Consider the following 16,561-nt stretch of genomic DNA (forward strand, 5'->3'; position numbering starts at 1 on the left):
TAAACCTATGAACAGATTAGGACAGTTGTGTCTGAATAATAATGTTAAGTGGCCTGCATCCTGTTCCTTTGATGTCCTTTTAAAATCCATTATATTAGCAAAGTAAGCTGTTGGTCTCAAGCTAATTAATGCTGATTGAATATTTTATAGTGCCTCCAAAATTCTTGCCAATATCATCCACACCGCAGCCAGAGAGGAGACAGCAACCTCAAAGAAGACATTCCATTGAAAAGGAAACACCCACCAATGTACGGCAGTTCATGCCCCCCACAAAACAAAGCTCCAGATCACTTGTAAGTAGTCTGGCACATTGGCTGAAGGGTACAAATTAAAGCAACTCTACAGCACTGTGGGACAAAATAAAGTAACCCAGATGCAGTGTCACCTTGAACTATGTGAAAATTTAAATCAAGACTTCAGCTTTGTGTATCCCAAGCCCATTGGTAGTTCATGAATAAGCCAACTCTGAACTTCAAATTCAGGTTTTGAGTGTCTTGTGATTAAGCATTGGTAACAGTCTTATTAAATATGCTAATAAAATGTCTCCAAATCTAGCAGGCATGTTCTGAATAAAAAGAAAATTTTGTATTGCAACATTTTAATCTATTTTTGAAGTTTAGTTCACCCTTCCCTCACATATGTTTAACATTTGTTTAAGGATACTAGAGCAGCCTGTGATCACAATACAGCATTGAAACTACTGAAAATTTTAAAAATGTTGTTCTTGAAAGGAAAGGAAAGTACATCCATTCAGTTGGCTTTCATTGAAAGTAGTTTTCCGACAGCGTGTTTCTGTAACGGAGAAACAAAATGCCTGTGTGGGACAGGCATAGTGCTTTAAATGCCAAGTTCACTTTTCAGCATCTTGTTGTCTGCCAAAAGGGCCCTGAAGGGCCCCTCAGAATTCAGAGAGGGTGAAAGAATGTAGGTTTTGAGACAGAAGGGGTATTTGCCAACTCTTCAGATCTATAGAGTGGCAGTGATTGGCTGCACAGAAAATCCTTCTTTTTTCTTCTTCAGTTAAAAAAGCTATCATTTTAATGTCAAGTCTTCAAGGTTCAAAGGTTAATGTACTAAATAACACATTTTACTATGTATGAATACATAGTAAAATGTACACAGCCTTTTCTGTAAGAGGAAATCAAATTGTTTTTGTCATATGATTCTAATTTGAGTACAGCTTATGATTTAAGGTACATGGCGTTTCAGCAACCATAAGCATATTTGTCAGTGCAATACAGAAAGTGCAATGCAAAGGCAATTATTTTCAAGAATTAGCTTAGGAGAGTAATTGTTGGGCACATGAGAAGTGTATTATTATTTCACATACTCAGATCAAACTGAAGTAAAAAATGAAGCAAGAACTGTGAATATAATACCTAGTGAAAAAGTTACAGCAGATATGGTGAACTGGTAAATTGAGGTGTGGGAGAAACCTTTAAAGCTATGAGTTTTTCTGAATTAATTATAATCTTATTTTATATCTTGTACCATTGAAAGGTAAAAAAAGCACATTCTTACTATCTTATTGTTTGACCTTATGAGAATGAGAAGTTTTCTTGTAAGTATTTGATATTATTTATTTTATGCATCCCATCTTTCTTTTAAAACAACCCAAAGTGGGTGTTATGTATCATTCAAATGATCATGAAAAAAATTAGACAAGAAAAAGCCAAAGCAAGATAAGCAAAAAGAAGAAACAGCAAGACTCAATTGAAAATCTTCACCACTGAAACTAGGAGAAAACACAGGAATAAAAATCCAAAAATACCCAGCTGAAAACTTCTCACAAGGGTCTGGACTTAATGTCTCTGCTTTGCAGGTTTTGTTAAAGAAAACATACCTTTGAATCAGTTTTCTTTTTAATGTGGGGATTCATAACAGTGGATAAATGAATGTTCATAATGTGACATGATGCAGGTCATAGGACTTCCTTAGAATAAGCATCAGAAAACAGTGTATATTTGGGGCTCAAACATATTTCTGCAGAAGAAAAAGGAGATGTCACACCATTTGAGATGAAGGGGCAAGGCCACTGTTCCTTCTTTCATGGCTGCTATCAGGCCCACTGAGTTTCAGTGGTAGCTGCAGCATGCTATCTCATTTTTTCTGCTTCCATTCAAACATTAAGACATTCTTTCTTAAGCCGAGACTCTGTGAGCAATGCTGCCACCACAAGCAGAGCAGCCTTATTTCTAGCTATCTTGTCCATAATGCCATAGCCTGATGAATATTCCCTCAGGAGAAGGAGTTCAGGGGCAGCTGGGTCTCTGGAGAGCTCTGTAAGCCACTTTCTGCAACTGATATGGCTCACCAGGGAGCTCACCTGAATTCTCACTGGACAGCCCTCCCCCCAAGTGAGAATGGTTGGTGGACATCTGTCCTTAAGAGTCATGCTGTGAGGGAACACCTCAAATTATCACATAGGTGATTGTTTCAGCAACACTGGTTGTTCTTCTACTGCAATATTTGCAGCAGCATGTTTCATAGGGACAGGTGGGAAAAGGCTCCTCCCTGTGGTCAAGGGAACACAGTTAACCAGACTGCTCAATTCTTCACTTAAAACAAGAGATACATCCAACTTCTTAGAAGGGTTGGCTGTTTGGTTATGTGTTAATACTTCCAATATGATACAGTACGCATTCTCTTTTTGTACATGAATAAAAATTGCAAAGATCTCTTGTGAGAAAAGGAAAGAGAGAGAGAAACATGGTGTTTTGTTCATAAATAAATAAATAAATAAATAAATAAATAAATAAATAAATAAATAAATAAATAAATAAATATCTGTTGAACAATAGTGCCTCCTAGGGTGAAGACATATGAACAGCTCACAGTTACATTAAAGCTGTAAGTTTTTAAAACAAATTACCCAGACTGTATTTGAACTTTCAGTATCATTCACTTCAGTTTCAGACTGCCCCTCATATTTCTAAAATATATCTTTAACTGTACATTTTCATAACTGAGCTGGCCAAGGTACACACATACACAATACCCTCAAAATGTTATTTACTTTAAATTTAACAGCAGACTTCTTCATCCCTTTCCTCAAGATTGATGGCATTTCATTGCTTATCTTCTCACCCCATGATGACACTTGATTCTCAAGGTGAAAGAAACCCCATATTTAAATACTATTCATTTCCAGTGAACAGGAGGTTGTTTGGCTTTGTGACGAAATTAGCAGAGAATTTGTCCTTTGTCACATAGAGGTTAATTAAACTGGGTTCCTAATATTCTGGGGATATTAAAATTGAAGCTAACATCACGCAGTCCAGTGTAACAAACCAATATTTTATTCATGATCAATATTTCACCTTGTACTTCTGTCTGTTGTTCAGGTTCCTCGGATAACAGGTTTCTTTCCAAGGATAACACTCAAAACACTTTTTTCAACAATACATACAGCCTCTCACCTTAGCTCCCATCCTTTTGATGCAGTCTTGTTTGGGATGATGAAAACTATGTATTATCTGTGTGAGAGAGCCCTTAACAACAAGTGGAAACCTTCAAAGGTTTGCCTCTTCCTGCTGGTGTTATAAACTTCTATCTCAGTCTTTTTCTCCATCAAGAAAATAGAACTTCCTAAACTGTGCCGGAAACTGACAACTTAGGTTGTCACTGGGTTCTTATTGATTTCAGTATCTGTATGACTCTTCTATGCATGTGTAGATCCTTTAATCAGTTTGCTGGGTAATAGAAATAATCTGCTGAAAGGACGGCAAACTAAAAATGCAACATCATGAGATATTTCAGAAGGCACTTTTAGAATCTTAAGTCTGTGAACCCTAAAGAGAGAGAGAGAAAGCCAGTTTAGTAAAAATGTTAAATGAATTTAAAATTAGCTGTATCTGAAACCAATTTTTGAGTTTTTCATCAGATGCAAACAGGCATTTATAAATCAAAGCTGTTTAAGGGATTTCATATGTCTAGATTTTTCTAAGATACTTTTCTCCAGAAGCTATTTAGTGCATAGGTACGATATTTTATTTAGTATGTTATCCATATATTAATTTTCAGTAAGTGGTAGTATGAAAGAATAAGGACGCCTTTGAGACACTTTCAGTCCAGATTAGCAAGTACTCACATTATGATAATGGTGGTAGTGGTAGTGTTTCAGAGTGTTGTCCTACTAGAAGATTACTCCAGCTAGCTAAATTATCTCCAATACAGGAGGAACTATCTGAATTGAATCAGCAAGTCCCTTAGCCCATTGGATATAGAACATGTAGACCTGGCAACACAATGCTAAGTTCATTTTTGGTTGTAGTAGAGCTTTTTTAAGACACTGTGAGTCATACTGCTGGTATGTTCACTTGAAATGCTTCCCTGCTGCTAGTTTGGATTAGTTGATGTATCCTTCAGTGTTTCAGGCCTGCCTCATTTTCATGCTATGGACACTGCACCCTCATTTTAAAAGACACTGGGCTGCAGTATTCCTAGAACATAATTCTAGATCAGCTCTCACTAAAACTTAGTAGGACTTGGTTGGAAGTAGGGGCAGAGGTTGATTATGAATCTGGGCTGCTAGCTGGAGTTTTTACTAAAAGCTTTGATGTGTTCATCATTCCCTAACAAATTGTTAAGGATACTTTGTAAAATTTTAATTCATTTGATGTAAAGAAAGAAATGTTTTAAAAATCTTATATAAAATTAGCTGTGGTATATATGTTAATCCTAACTAGTAGTGGTAAAGAGCCTTCTAGGAATTCCTCCTGAACATTAATAAAAATGGCATGAATTGGCATTATAGTGCTCTTACACAAGGCCCATTAATTTTATTGGGGACTGTGGAAAAGACATCACAGGTAAATTGCATTCTAATTTTGTCACCTATTTCAAAAACATCCTAATAAATTGAAATTAAGTTTCATATGTTAAATAAAATCAGTATATGATAGGAAATTAATTGCCAAGGTCCATAGATCTTCTTAAGCCCAGTTCAAGTAATATTTTTTGGGGGGTTCTTTGAGTAGCTGACTGCCATTCCATATTGCAAATGGATTCTGAAACTACTTTCAGTTTAAAAAACAGTGTCACAAAGAAAAGGGACCTGCTATTGAAAAAAGGGAAAGCAATTATGCCTTTTGGTTTATGGAAGGTATCTCTGTTTTTTTGGATCCTAGCAAATATTAACAGGATATTTGGAATGATTCCATGAGAATGTAAACACCCTACATGTACAATTTATATGTAGAGTATTCTCATGTTGAAGCATAGCCACATTCCTAGCCTCGTCACAGACATTTGTGCATTGAATGTGGCTATCTACAAAGGAACCCCAGTGTATGAACTCCTGTACCTCTATAAATTCAGTTCCATTTTAAACTCTAGTGTGCATGTTTAGCCCAAAATAATGGATTTTCACTAGTGTGCTGAACTTGCTATAATTCACTACTTTAAACAATGATTGTAGGTAGTATTGTATGCTCAATTAGGTGTGAACTTCATGACAGTGGGATGGAATATATTAAGATGTTCTGTAATTTGGTTTTAATAAAAAGTGGAATAGTTACTATGGAATTTCATTTCAGCATCTCAGATTTTATTCCTAAAAACTCAGTATTGATTCTTTGTTTAATGTTGCATTACAGTTTGTTTGTCCTTGTTTAGCTTCATAAAAATCAAAATAATAGCATCTAAAATTACGCATTTTTCTGCTCTTGCTTATATATGTTTGCTGGTTTTAATGAAAATTATTTGTTATATCAGTAAGAACAAATTTATATGATTTTTCTACAACCTGCTGTAACTGAGAAAAGTGCTAGGCCAACTAAGATGTGCAAGAAAGAAAACCAAAGAACATAGTATGTTTCATATTTTTGCTGCCAAGTTGTACAGAGGTCATTGTTTCAGAACTCCAGTGTACTAAGTAGGGAATCATAAAATATTAATTTATTGGTTTGACAATACCGACAGCAGGGGGAGGAATGTATGCAAATATCCCTGGAATCCTGATGCTTGGCATAATGGTAAGGTGCAACTAAAGCAGGCTTACAGAATCAATGCAACTTACAGAGGAGTGGACTCACCAGTGGGTCTGTTCTAGTTGCAACTTCTGCTAAGAAACAGGATTTCAACTGATATCTTAAATGAAAAACGTCATCTGAAGAGTTATGTTATAGGCAGTTCCACATTTTAAGTGGGAGAAAAGCTGAGTTTACTACCAGCTGCATACTTGACAAGGAACTGCAGGAGAATTTGGGTCTCAACTGCAGTTGTATGCTATGCATATTTCTAAATATCAGCTTGTTCCATTCAAACAATAAAATTGTGGCTATACATTTTTAAAAGGTGTATTTTTACAGAAATAAAGAAAATATTCTAATTGTTACAATACTGTTACTACACAGCTGTAATTTTGTTTACAGTGAGCATGGTGTGATGGTTAGATTGCTAGATTTGGAGGACAGCTGTGTTGCAATTTAACCTGTTTCGGTCCACAGACAGCATGGTGAAGTGTGATCTATTTTTACATGATCACATGTCATAAAGCTAATTGTGAATGAGCCCAACCCTTTTCAGTATTAAATCATACCTTTTGGCTTATCAATAGGGGCTGTTGTTTTTCTGTTTAAGTTGGAATGCTCCATTTTCGTCTGGTTTCAGGAAAGTGACCCTTTGAGCCTTATTTGGTCCAAGCCAAGCCACAATAATTTCCCATCTACACATATCCTCAGATTCAGCTCTCCATTTAACTGTGAAATTTATTATTTGGGGTTCGTCAAGACACACCTTTTCAACCTAACTGATATTAACAGTACAATTGTTATAATTATATTGTTCGAGGAAGAACAATATATACTATACTGTATTCTTTGAATCAAAGCTTGGATAATGCAGTAAAAATTATTTTCAAATTCAATGTGTCTTAGCTCTAAAACAACATCCAGACTAAGTGTGACAGTTTGCTTAATCAGACGACGAGACAGATGATTACCTCAGGGCAAAACAAGGAGTGAGATGATAGGTTCACGTGGATGAAGCCATTCTTTAGGGCTGCAGCAGATCCATGTTTCACCAAGAGTTTCAGTTGAGCATTACTGTTGCTTGTAGTAATAAAAATACTACAAAATAACTTTTGCATTAAAATAAACTAAAAATAGCAGTGTTATGAAAGCAGCATACAAATTAAACAGAATAGCAAATGTAAAAATGCCTGGGGAAATACAAATGATTTCATCTGTCACTGCAAAGTTTTACTGTTTTCTAACATATATAAGTAACAAGAAGTATTTGATTTAAAGCAGCTCATCCCTCAAAGCTAGATGTATTTAATTTTGGCTGTGGACAACAAGGCATCTTCAGTGAAGGCGAGCTTGTTAATTGTTGATGTAACTCTGTTAGCTTTTGGGGGCACCTCAAGCAAGATGAAGTTTCTCTGTATGTATCATATCTAGATAGGTAAGATGGTAGTATTTTGAAAAATGGAGCCTCCTGTTTCCTCATTTTATCGGGTCTGTACCATAAAATGATCATTCCTTTCTAACTAAAAGACAGAACAATCTTAAAACCATGTAAGCTAAAGTAATGTGTCATTAATCAGAACAGTATATTTTGGGATGTCAGTTTGATTTTGCAGCATTCTGGTTGCATTCACAGTGAGCTCCCCTCCCTACTATCTTGGCCAAGAGCTGATAGGGTTGGACTTGGACCTGAAGTCCTAGTTCAGCCCTGAATCAGTGATTGCCCTTATACAAGCCACTTTCTCAACCTCAGCCATGTAACCTGTCTATGGCCTGATGGAGGTAAAACATGCCGAATTGCATACATTTAATGCTCGGTTGCAGAATGGTTCATGGAAGAGTAGGCTAAGTATTTCTGTCTTTCAGCTAGATCTGAGAAATGAATGATAATTGGGAATTTGTATTTTTATTCTGTGGTACCAACAGAATTGATGTCCTACTCAGATTGACATTAATATACTAGGGAGTTATAATGTCAGAAAATAATTCTGTCATCACATATGGGAGTTTCTGTTCTGTTATCTTGTTGAAGTAATTAAAATTATCTCACCCATATACTAATACCACAGAATAAAAATTTATTTTGGTTTGGATTACTAACCATTTCTTAAACTGCTCTAGGCATCACAGAGTGTCAGAAATTGCAGTGAAAATAATCATCTTGTCTTTTCAAGTAATAGCTACATGATACTCATGACATAGTAATTGGCTTAAGAAATGGCAGTAAGATTTTAGTGGATATTGGACACCTTTTGGTTGTGCGTCTTAATTCTTAACCATCATGACACTTGTGATGCCTGTGGATCAGAAAATGCTCTTCCAGTTTGGATGGGAAAAATCTTTGACTAACCAGGTGGCTGGCTCTCTGAGGTACTGACAGGGCAATACTGTGAGGTATATATTAATGGTGAATTTTTTGGCTTTCAGGAGGAGTTTTGTTACCCAGTGGAATGCCTGGCTCTCACAGTGGAGGAAGTAATGCATATCCGCCAAGTGCTGGTGAAGGCAGAACTGGAAAAGTACCAGCAGTATAAAGATGTCTATACTGCCCTTAAGAAGGGAAAGGTATGACTGATTCCAGTGTTTCTTCTGGAAAATTAATACTAAAGTATGAAGATTTAATTAACGTTATTAGAAGTCATAAAATAGTAAAGTTGCCCCCAAATTCTTAAAATAATCCTAATTCATTGTTTAATTAAACTAAAGAGTTATTACTTTCGTGTGCTTGAACTGTTTCTTTCCATTTATAAAGAGGTGATGAAAACTGAAAAAATAAGTTTTGTCTCCTGAGGAAGCATTGTATGGAATTTATCTACTGGGATTGATTATGGTGGTTCAGGAAACAAATATATGCACAAGTAAGAAAGACTTACTGGGATGAGTCCAGCAATTTCTCTGCAAACAGAAGGGTTCTTTAAATTTTTCAGAGAAAATTGGCATCCCTAGGAAAGGAGTATATAGTGCTGTTTTTTTGTATTATACATTCCACACCTGCAGCCCACAGCATCACTTCCCTCATCCCACGGGTACAGCTTTTTGAAGGGACAAAGGACTACAATAGGAATGAGAGATTACAGGAAACAACAAATCCTTTTTGTCAGTGCAGATATAACTCTGCTAAGCATAAGTCTCGATCCAACCCAGGAACTTATTTCTGAATAAGCATAACTCCGTGTTGGTACTATTAAAATGCAATGGCTAAAATCCAAGAGATACTTACTTTTCCGTCCCTGTACACCTGCCTCCAAATGTGATCCAGAATGTCACCCTACTGTCAGGAACAGATTTTCAGAGCATTTAAGAGGGGAGGGGTGACAATTTTTGGAACAATTATTAGTCTAATTAGAGTTCAGTTGTGCCTCCTTTTTTTAAAACAAAGTTAATTGCATTGATTAAATTTCCACATAAGGCAGTTTATATTTATTTATGTTTTACTATAGATGTGTATAAATTGATTTCCAGAAGACATCCTAATATTGTGCTTTTTTGATTTTTATAGCTCTGTTTTTGTTGCCGAACACGAAGGTTTTCCTTCTTCACCTGGTCCTACACCTGTCAGTTTTGTAAAAGGTAAGCTGTTAGTTCTGTTCATGAGTAGCATATAGTGAAGCCACAGGATTAGCTTTCACATTTTGTCTCTTATATAATTGAATGAAGAAGTGTGGTGATATTTGGGAGAAAATGTGACTTTTGTGTTCTTAATTTTTTCTGAAGGAATAGTGGAAAAATCACAGCTGATTATATTTTTAATGGAATATAAAGTGCACATTAGGTAAAATAACAGGAGGGTAGGTGTTGATAGGCAACATGTCTCCATGGTGTGACGAGTTCTCAGATTTCTGAATCGTAACTATGTGTGGTGCAGCAAAAATAATGAGCCTTCAGGCACCTAAAAAAAGGCAGATTTTATTTGGTACAAACTTTCATGACTGTTTCTCATGGTGGGCTGCAGTCCTCAAAAGCATATTCCAGCTTTTCAGAATCTCTTTATTAACATCAAGAAATAGATTAGCAGTTTTTAGTTCCCTTAGCTGGCACACAGCTTACACAATGACTATTAAAATAATGAAATGTTAGAAAAATTAGAGTGGTTATGTTGTGAAAGTAAATGTTTTTGTAAGTCTTTTAAGACCGTTTTGAAAACTGTATACTGTACTTCCAGAACAACATTTAATAAAAGTGACTGCTCATGCAGAGTCTGGGAAGGCAAACATGCAATACATTTTCTTTCCACTTAAGAGTTTCTACTTTTCAGATCCTGGCAGAGTCTCTAGGACTACTTTGAAGAAGCATGTCCACCATGGTTTTTAGACGTATTTCATTCTTCCCTCCATGCCATGCCATGCCACAAAGTAAGGCAACTCTTTGGAGGAGTAGTTTCTGCTATAGCACAAGAAGCTGCAGATACAACAAGATACTGAGCAAGATTCTAGTCCATGTGCTAGATCCTTTCAATCCCAACCCCAGTACTTTTGCTGACTTTCTTCTGAGTTCTGATATTTAAGCGAAGGGTGAAAGAGCCAGTAAAAATTAAAAAATAGAATATAGCTGTTAAAACGTTCTTACAGGAAAAATATAGTGCAGTATCTGCTTGATGCTATCTTGTGAAAATTATACTTCTTTCAGCTGAATAAGCCATGTGTTCCATTTTTCATTACAGGCCTGTATGTTCACAGTGCTGTAAAAAGGTAGGTTTAGAAACTTATAAATCCATTGTCTTCTGCAAAACTGTGTTGTAGTTCCAAGCATATGATTGCTCCACTGTCTATCCAAAAACAACAAAATACAAGAAGAAATTAATCTGAAAAGAATTCTCCAAAATCTTTTTTCAATATTACCTGTTTCAAGTACGATTTTTGCCATATAGACATTGGCATTACTATTGTTGTAAAATTTGCAGCATTTATACAGGTATATGTAATAACGTAGCATATTCCTTTTTATGGGATTTCTATTATAGCCTGCATTGGAAATGGATGAAAGTGACATAACTGTGATGTCTGCAATGAATTTATGTAGGTTCAGTACCAGTGGTAATAGGCTGGAGTCAGTGGCCACAGAAATCCCTGTAATGACACATATAGTCTCTGGGTAATGATGTGTTATTGTTCTCTTGTGCTTGTGACAGATGCGCCTACCTTCAAAGCCATATTCTACCCTTCCTATCTTTTCTCTGGGACCTTCTGCATTACAAAAAGGAGAGAGTTTTATGAGACCAGATAAACCTTCCTTGAGTCATCATCGTTCTCTGAAAGGAATACCAAGGTAAATGAAGGTTCTGCTTCACCCTCATTGACTCATGGCATGACATATTCTAGCTATCAGTAGGCTGGCCTGATTCAGGGATGAAGAGGGCATGGGTATTCTCAATAGAAATATGAAATATGTGGATTTAACTTTTCTGCTAACCCTATCTTTACACCTCATGCAAGCTCCCCAACCGGTCGGGCTTGCGTCCGTGGTTGTTTGCATGGTGAGTTGAAGTGGTGTGAAAGGTCTGCCGATGAGTAGATTGTGCGGTGTGCTCCATCATTCTTGCTGGGCTGCTAGTTCGGGTGTGACTCTCAGTAACATCGTGGGAGAGTCTGATATTGGGTTGAAGAGGGAGAGATACCATGCCTGCAAAGAGTGGATTTTGAGGTGTGCATGCTGAATCACTGATGTTGTCGATGCCATGAGTCTGAGTAGTCGCTGGGCACGGTGTGCAGTGACCAAAGTGTGGGGACGGAATTGCTGAATTGCATTATAGCGTTTCATAGCCCGTTCTTGAGGAAGAAAGGCTCTTGCTGATCGAGAATCTAGAATTGCCCCGATGTAGTTCACCCGTTGTGAAGGAATGAGTGTAGATTTAGTTCGATTGACCTTTAGGCCCAGATTCTGTAGGAGGGAAAGAGTAAAGTCTATGAATGTACACTAATGGGTTTTATCTGCGCCTGTGCAGAGGCTTCCGGAATCTTCTAGAGCCCAACACTGCTCACCAAGACCGTCCCCCAATACATGTAGTCCGCCCATCCTGGCAAGTGCCTCCGTTCCTTTTTGCCGCCACTGAGGTTTCTTTTCGATGAGCTCCATTCGCTATTGCATTCAAAAGGAATTTGTGAGAGACGTTGTGCCTTTTTCTCCTCTCCACCACTCCCTTTCCCCCGTCTTTCACTGTCTTTATCCATTTTGATAGTTTATGGCCTCTTGCACTTCTTGTCCCAGTAAAAATTTCCCTGACTGACGGCCACGACTCTTGTCTCTTCTGCCTTTGTGAGGCCCACCAGCCATCTTCTTGCCCTATAACCAAGAAATTTACTAAGCAGGCCCTTAAACTGAGACAACAGTGTCTCCGTTCCTACTTGTGGGAACATTCTTGTTGCGTACCCCCAGTGACCCCAATGTGCTTTGCCTCTCACACACGTTCACCTTTAGACACAACTTGTACTTTTCCACTTTTTTGCTGCCACAGGAGGATATTATTCTCACTATATCAATTAAGAATCTCACACCCTCGCTGCCAAATAAAACAAGGTTTATTTAAGGATTAATAAGTGAATCACAGAAGGAAAATCATGGATGTTCTATTATTAGTTATTCAATAAACGTGTATTTGATTACTTGTAAGATTGCTTGTATTCAGTTACTTTAATCAAGGTCTCAATGTATTCTCTGTCATCTAATTCCTTTTAACTCCTGAATATTCTCTAACAACCAACTGTCCAATATCTTGTCTAACCACTTCTCAGTCTTCTCTTTGTCTAAATGCTTCACCATCTTTTCCCTAACTCACTCTCTGTCTCACTCTAACTGCCCCTCTCGCAATCCCAGTGCCCTTGACTCCACCCCTCCTGTCCGTCCTGCACTGGAGTTCTAAAATGGCTGATAGGAGTGACATGTGGGCTGTCTGCCACAGTTCTCTTCACCCTTCACTAAATATGGAATCAGTACACCAACCACCACCTCTGTTACCATTTCTGGATGCTTCTGTGGACTCCTCGGTGAAGTCCAAATCCGAGGCTAAACTGCCTGCCAAAGCTAAGTCTGGTGGTTCGACACCCAAATCTACACTGGTACTAAAATCTCCCACACTCCCGAAACCGGAAAAAGCCAAAAAGTCATCTTCTGTGACACGGACTATTAAACACCAGAAAGACAGACCGGTCTCTTCAGCACCACTTCATGAGCTCGTCTACCGAGCCTTGATTCCGTCTTGGTAGACGACGATGATTATATATTTCCACCATCGGGATAACCACCACCACCTCTGTTGGCACAGTCCCTGTTTTCGGCCCATCCTTCAGCTGGCATTACTGTGCTTCCAAAATATGACTAATTGAGCCCTTTGGGTTGCTGCATCTCCATGTGTCAGTTGGATTCAGCGTCTCCTTTGCCTGATCTGCACGCATCGCGCAAGCGGTCCAGGAAGACACATCATACACCCGAGACTGGTCACTTAGATGTTGATGCCCCTCACTAACAGGGATTGACAGGACTTCTCACATCGCATGACTCTCATATGTGATACTGTCGTCCTAAAAGGGTTACTCTATATGAGCCGTCCACTTATTATCAAATGCCATCATCACAATATTGACACCACCGATACCACTATGGACATCCTGATATGGAAGTTTATGTCGAACCTAAATGACCTCAATACTCTTATTATTACTCAGATTCTGATTCTGACTCGCTTCAGTACTGTCCTGGATATCAGTATTCCACTTCTGATGACTCCCCAGTCCCCCCACTGGTACTGAACCACTGTAAATCATCTCGCAAAAGGAAACGGGTCTTGGCACAGGACCTTCCTCAACCATTGATAGCAAATCACTCTAAACCATCTACAACGTCTGCTGTACCACAGGAGGCCACATCACCAGTACAGGCTACAACCACTTATACTGGCACTTCCCTGATACCACACCAGATTACGCAATCCCATCGTTCTCACGGCATGAAGGCTCAACATACTGCTCCTCGAACCTCACCAAATGGAAAATTACCAAGTCAAAACCTGTACAAACTGCAGCATTAGAAGATGAACCCTCTCCATCTCAAACCTCGTCATCTGCATCCTCTGATACTGATACCTCAGATTCCTTTCTACCCCTGAGTCACCGCCGAATTTGGCAACTCCAGACACTGATGTTGCGGATATGAATCCACCTTCTCCATTGGAGGATTTTTCATCTTACTCACAACTGGTTCTACGCATTGCTAGGGCAATGGACTTAAATGTTCAACAACCAGTCAGTCTGAGTCTGACAAAGTCTATGAGGACATTAACGAAGACCAGACCCCCACCCCACTTTGTTTGGGGTTTATTCCATCTCTTGTTAAATTGATTAAGCAAACATCGGCTAAGCCATCCTCGGTCCAACACATCTCGAGACGAGTCAAGAACCTATATAAAACTCATGATAACAATTCAGACTTTCTTTCCAAACATCCACCCCCAAATTCAGTTATAGTAGACACAACTCAGAATAGAGCTAGAAATTGCTGTAATGCAACACCGAACAATAAAGAAGGCAGGAAACTTGATATTATTGGATGCAGGGCATACTATCTGGCTTCTTTCATTCTTCACACTGCAAACTACCTTGCAGCCATGGGAGCTTAGCACAGGTTCTTATGGAACAAGGCACACTTTCACTCCAGTCAGCTCAGGGTGAATATAAACCAAGAGGCCTGGCCTTTCATCAGGAAGCAATGGCTTTAGCTTGCCAAGAGCGCATCACAGCTAGACATATTGTAGAGGCTGCCTCAAGAAACATGGCCACCGCAGTCGCCCTTAGAAGGCATGCCTGGTTACGCTCTACTCATATTTCTGATGATTCCCACATGTGTATTGAGAACTTATTCTTTGACGGGGTTGGCCTCTTCGATACCAAGACTGATGACATTCTTGACAACCTGCAGAAACACGCCACCCATGTTGTGGCACTGTATGCATGGTAAGGAGCGCCCCATTGAGGAAGCCCAGCGACAACTAGCATTTTGGTCTGGCACCCCAATACTGACGAAAGACTTTAATTCTGATAATGTTAAGCGTTTTGATAGACAGTTAAGTGATTGGGATCCGTTTATCCCTACCCAAGTTATTCTTGATACGCCTTTGTTAAACATGAATAAAAATGGTTATAGTTTGAATGACACATCTGCTTCTATTTCCACGCCAAATTCTGGACCGTCTAAAACCTTCAACGAACCTTTTGACACATGGCATATCTCTTCTCAGTGTTGTAAGGAAGCTGCTTGCCGTGTTGTGCTGAAGAGACTCCAGGTGCTTGCAGACAGAGTCTATCCAGAATCACAGTTTGGATTTCAAGCTAATAGATCCACCACTGACATGGTATTCTCCCGCCGACAGTTGCAGGAGAAATGTAGGGAACAACAACAGCCATTCTTTGTGGCCTTCATATATCTCACAAAGGCCTTTGATTTGGTTAGCAGGGATGGCCTTTTTAAAATACTTCCCAAGATTGGATGTCCACCTCGACTACTTAACATCATCAGGTCCTTTCATGAGGAAATGAAGGGCACTGTAGTTTTTGATGGCTCAACATCAAATCCCTTTGGCATCCGAAGGAGAGTAAAACAAGGCTGTGTCCTTGTGCCGACCCTGTTTGGGATCTTTTTTGCTGTCATTCTGAAGCACGCTATAGAGTCTATGTCCTGAGTACACTTGTGTACTGCAGTGAGTCCTGGACCCTTTGTGCACGGCAGGAGAGGAAGCTGAACACCTTCCATATGCATTGTCTCCAACGCATTTTTGGTATCACCTGGCAGGACAAAGTTCCAAATAGAGTAGTCCTAGAACAAGCTGGAATTTTTAGCATGTATACATTACTGAAACAGTGACATTTACATTGGCTTAGGCATGTTGTGAGAATGGCTGATGATCGGATTCAGAAAGATCTCCTGTATGGAAAACTAGTGCCAGGAAAGCACCGCAGAGGGAAACCACAGCTGCGATACAAGGATGTCTGCAAGTGAGATCTGAAGGCCTTAGGATTGGACCTCAACGGATGGGAAATGTTGACATCTGAATGTTCAGCCTGTAGGCAGTGTTGAAAGGTCTTATTAAGCCTTTTAGACTCCCTCACGGTGTTGTGGTGGTGCTGTGGGCTAAACCACAGAAGCCTGTGCTGCAGGGTCAGAAGACCAGCAGTCGTAAGATCCAATCCACGCGATGGAGTGAGCGCCCGTCGCTTGTCCCAGCTCCCGCCAACCTAGCAGTTCGAAAGCATGCAAATGCAAGTAGATAAATAGGGACCACCTCGGTGGGAAGGTAACAGCGTTCCGTGTCTAAGTCGCACTAGTCATGTGACCACGGAAGATTGTCTTCAGACAAAACACTGGCTCTATGGCTTGGAAATGGGGATGAGCACCGCCCACCAGAGTCGAACACGACTGGACAAAAATTGTCAAGGGGAACCTTTACCTTTACCTTACCTATGTATCATTGTTGTGTAATCCATTGTGTGTCAACAATTGCTTGAGACTGGGGAGATGTCTGTAAACCAGAATAGACCTGCCACCATGAGTTTGAGAGAGTGAAGTATACTTGTCAAGAATGGGTTGAAGATCATTTGTTATGAGTG

At 39.1% G+C, this 16,561-nt stretch overlaps 1 protein-coding gene across 4 annotated transcripts in view; it reads left to right on the forward strand.

Moving 5' to 3' along the window:
* SPIRE1 (spire type actin nucleation factor 1) overlaps window positions 1–16,561 on the forward strand; it is a 113,095-nt gene that overhangs the window by 93,872 nt on the left and 2,662 nt on the right. For 2 of the 4 annotated variants that reach the window (XM_072998786.2, XM_072998787.2), the window contains 6 exons: window positions 151–293; window positions 3,345–3,518; window positions 8,397–8,534; window positions 9,469–9,539; window positions 10,630–10,657; window positions 11,098–11,234. In XM_072998786.2, coding sequence (XP_072854887.2) covers window positions 151–293; window positions 3,345–3,518; window positions 8,397–8,534; window positions 9,469–9,539; window positions 10,630–10,657; window positions 11,098–11,234 — 691 coding nt within the window. The remainder of the gene's footprint in view (window positions 1–150; window positions 294–3,344; window positions 3,519–8,396; window positions 8,535–9,468; window positions 9,540–10,629; window positions 10,658–11,097; window positions 11,235–16,561) is intronic. The other 2 variants (XM_072998788.2, XM_072998789.2) reach the window with 1 other exon arrangement.

This window comes from Pogona vitticeps, chromosome 4 (assembly GCF_051106095.1).
Source record: "Pogona vitticeps strain Pit_001003342236 chromosome 4, PviZW2.1, whole genome shotgun sequence".
NCBI lineage: Eukaryota > Metazoa > Chordata > Lepidosauria > Squamata > Agamidae > Pogona > Pogona vitticeps.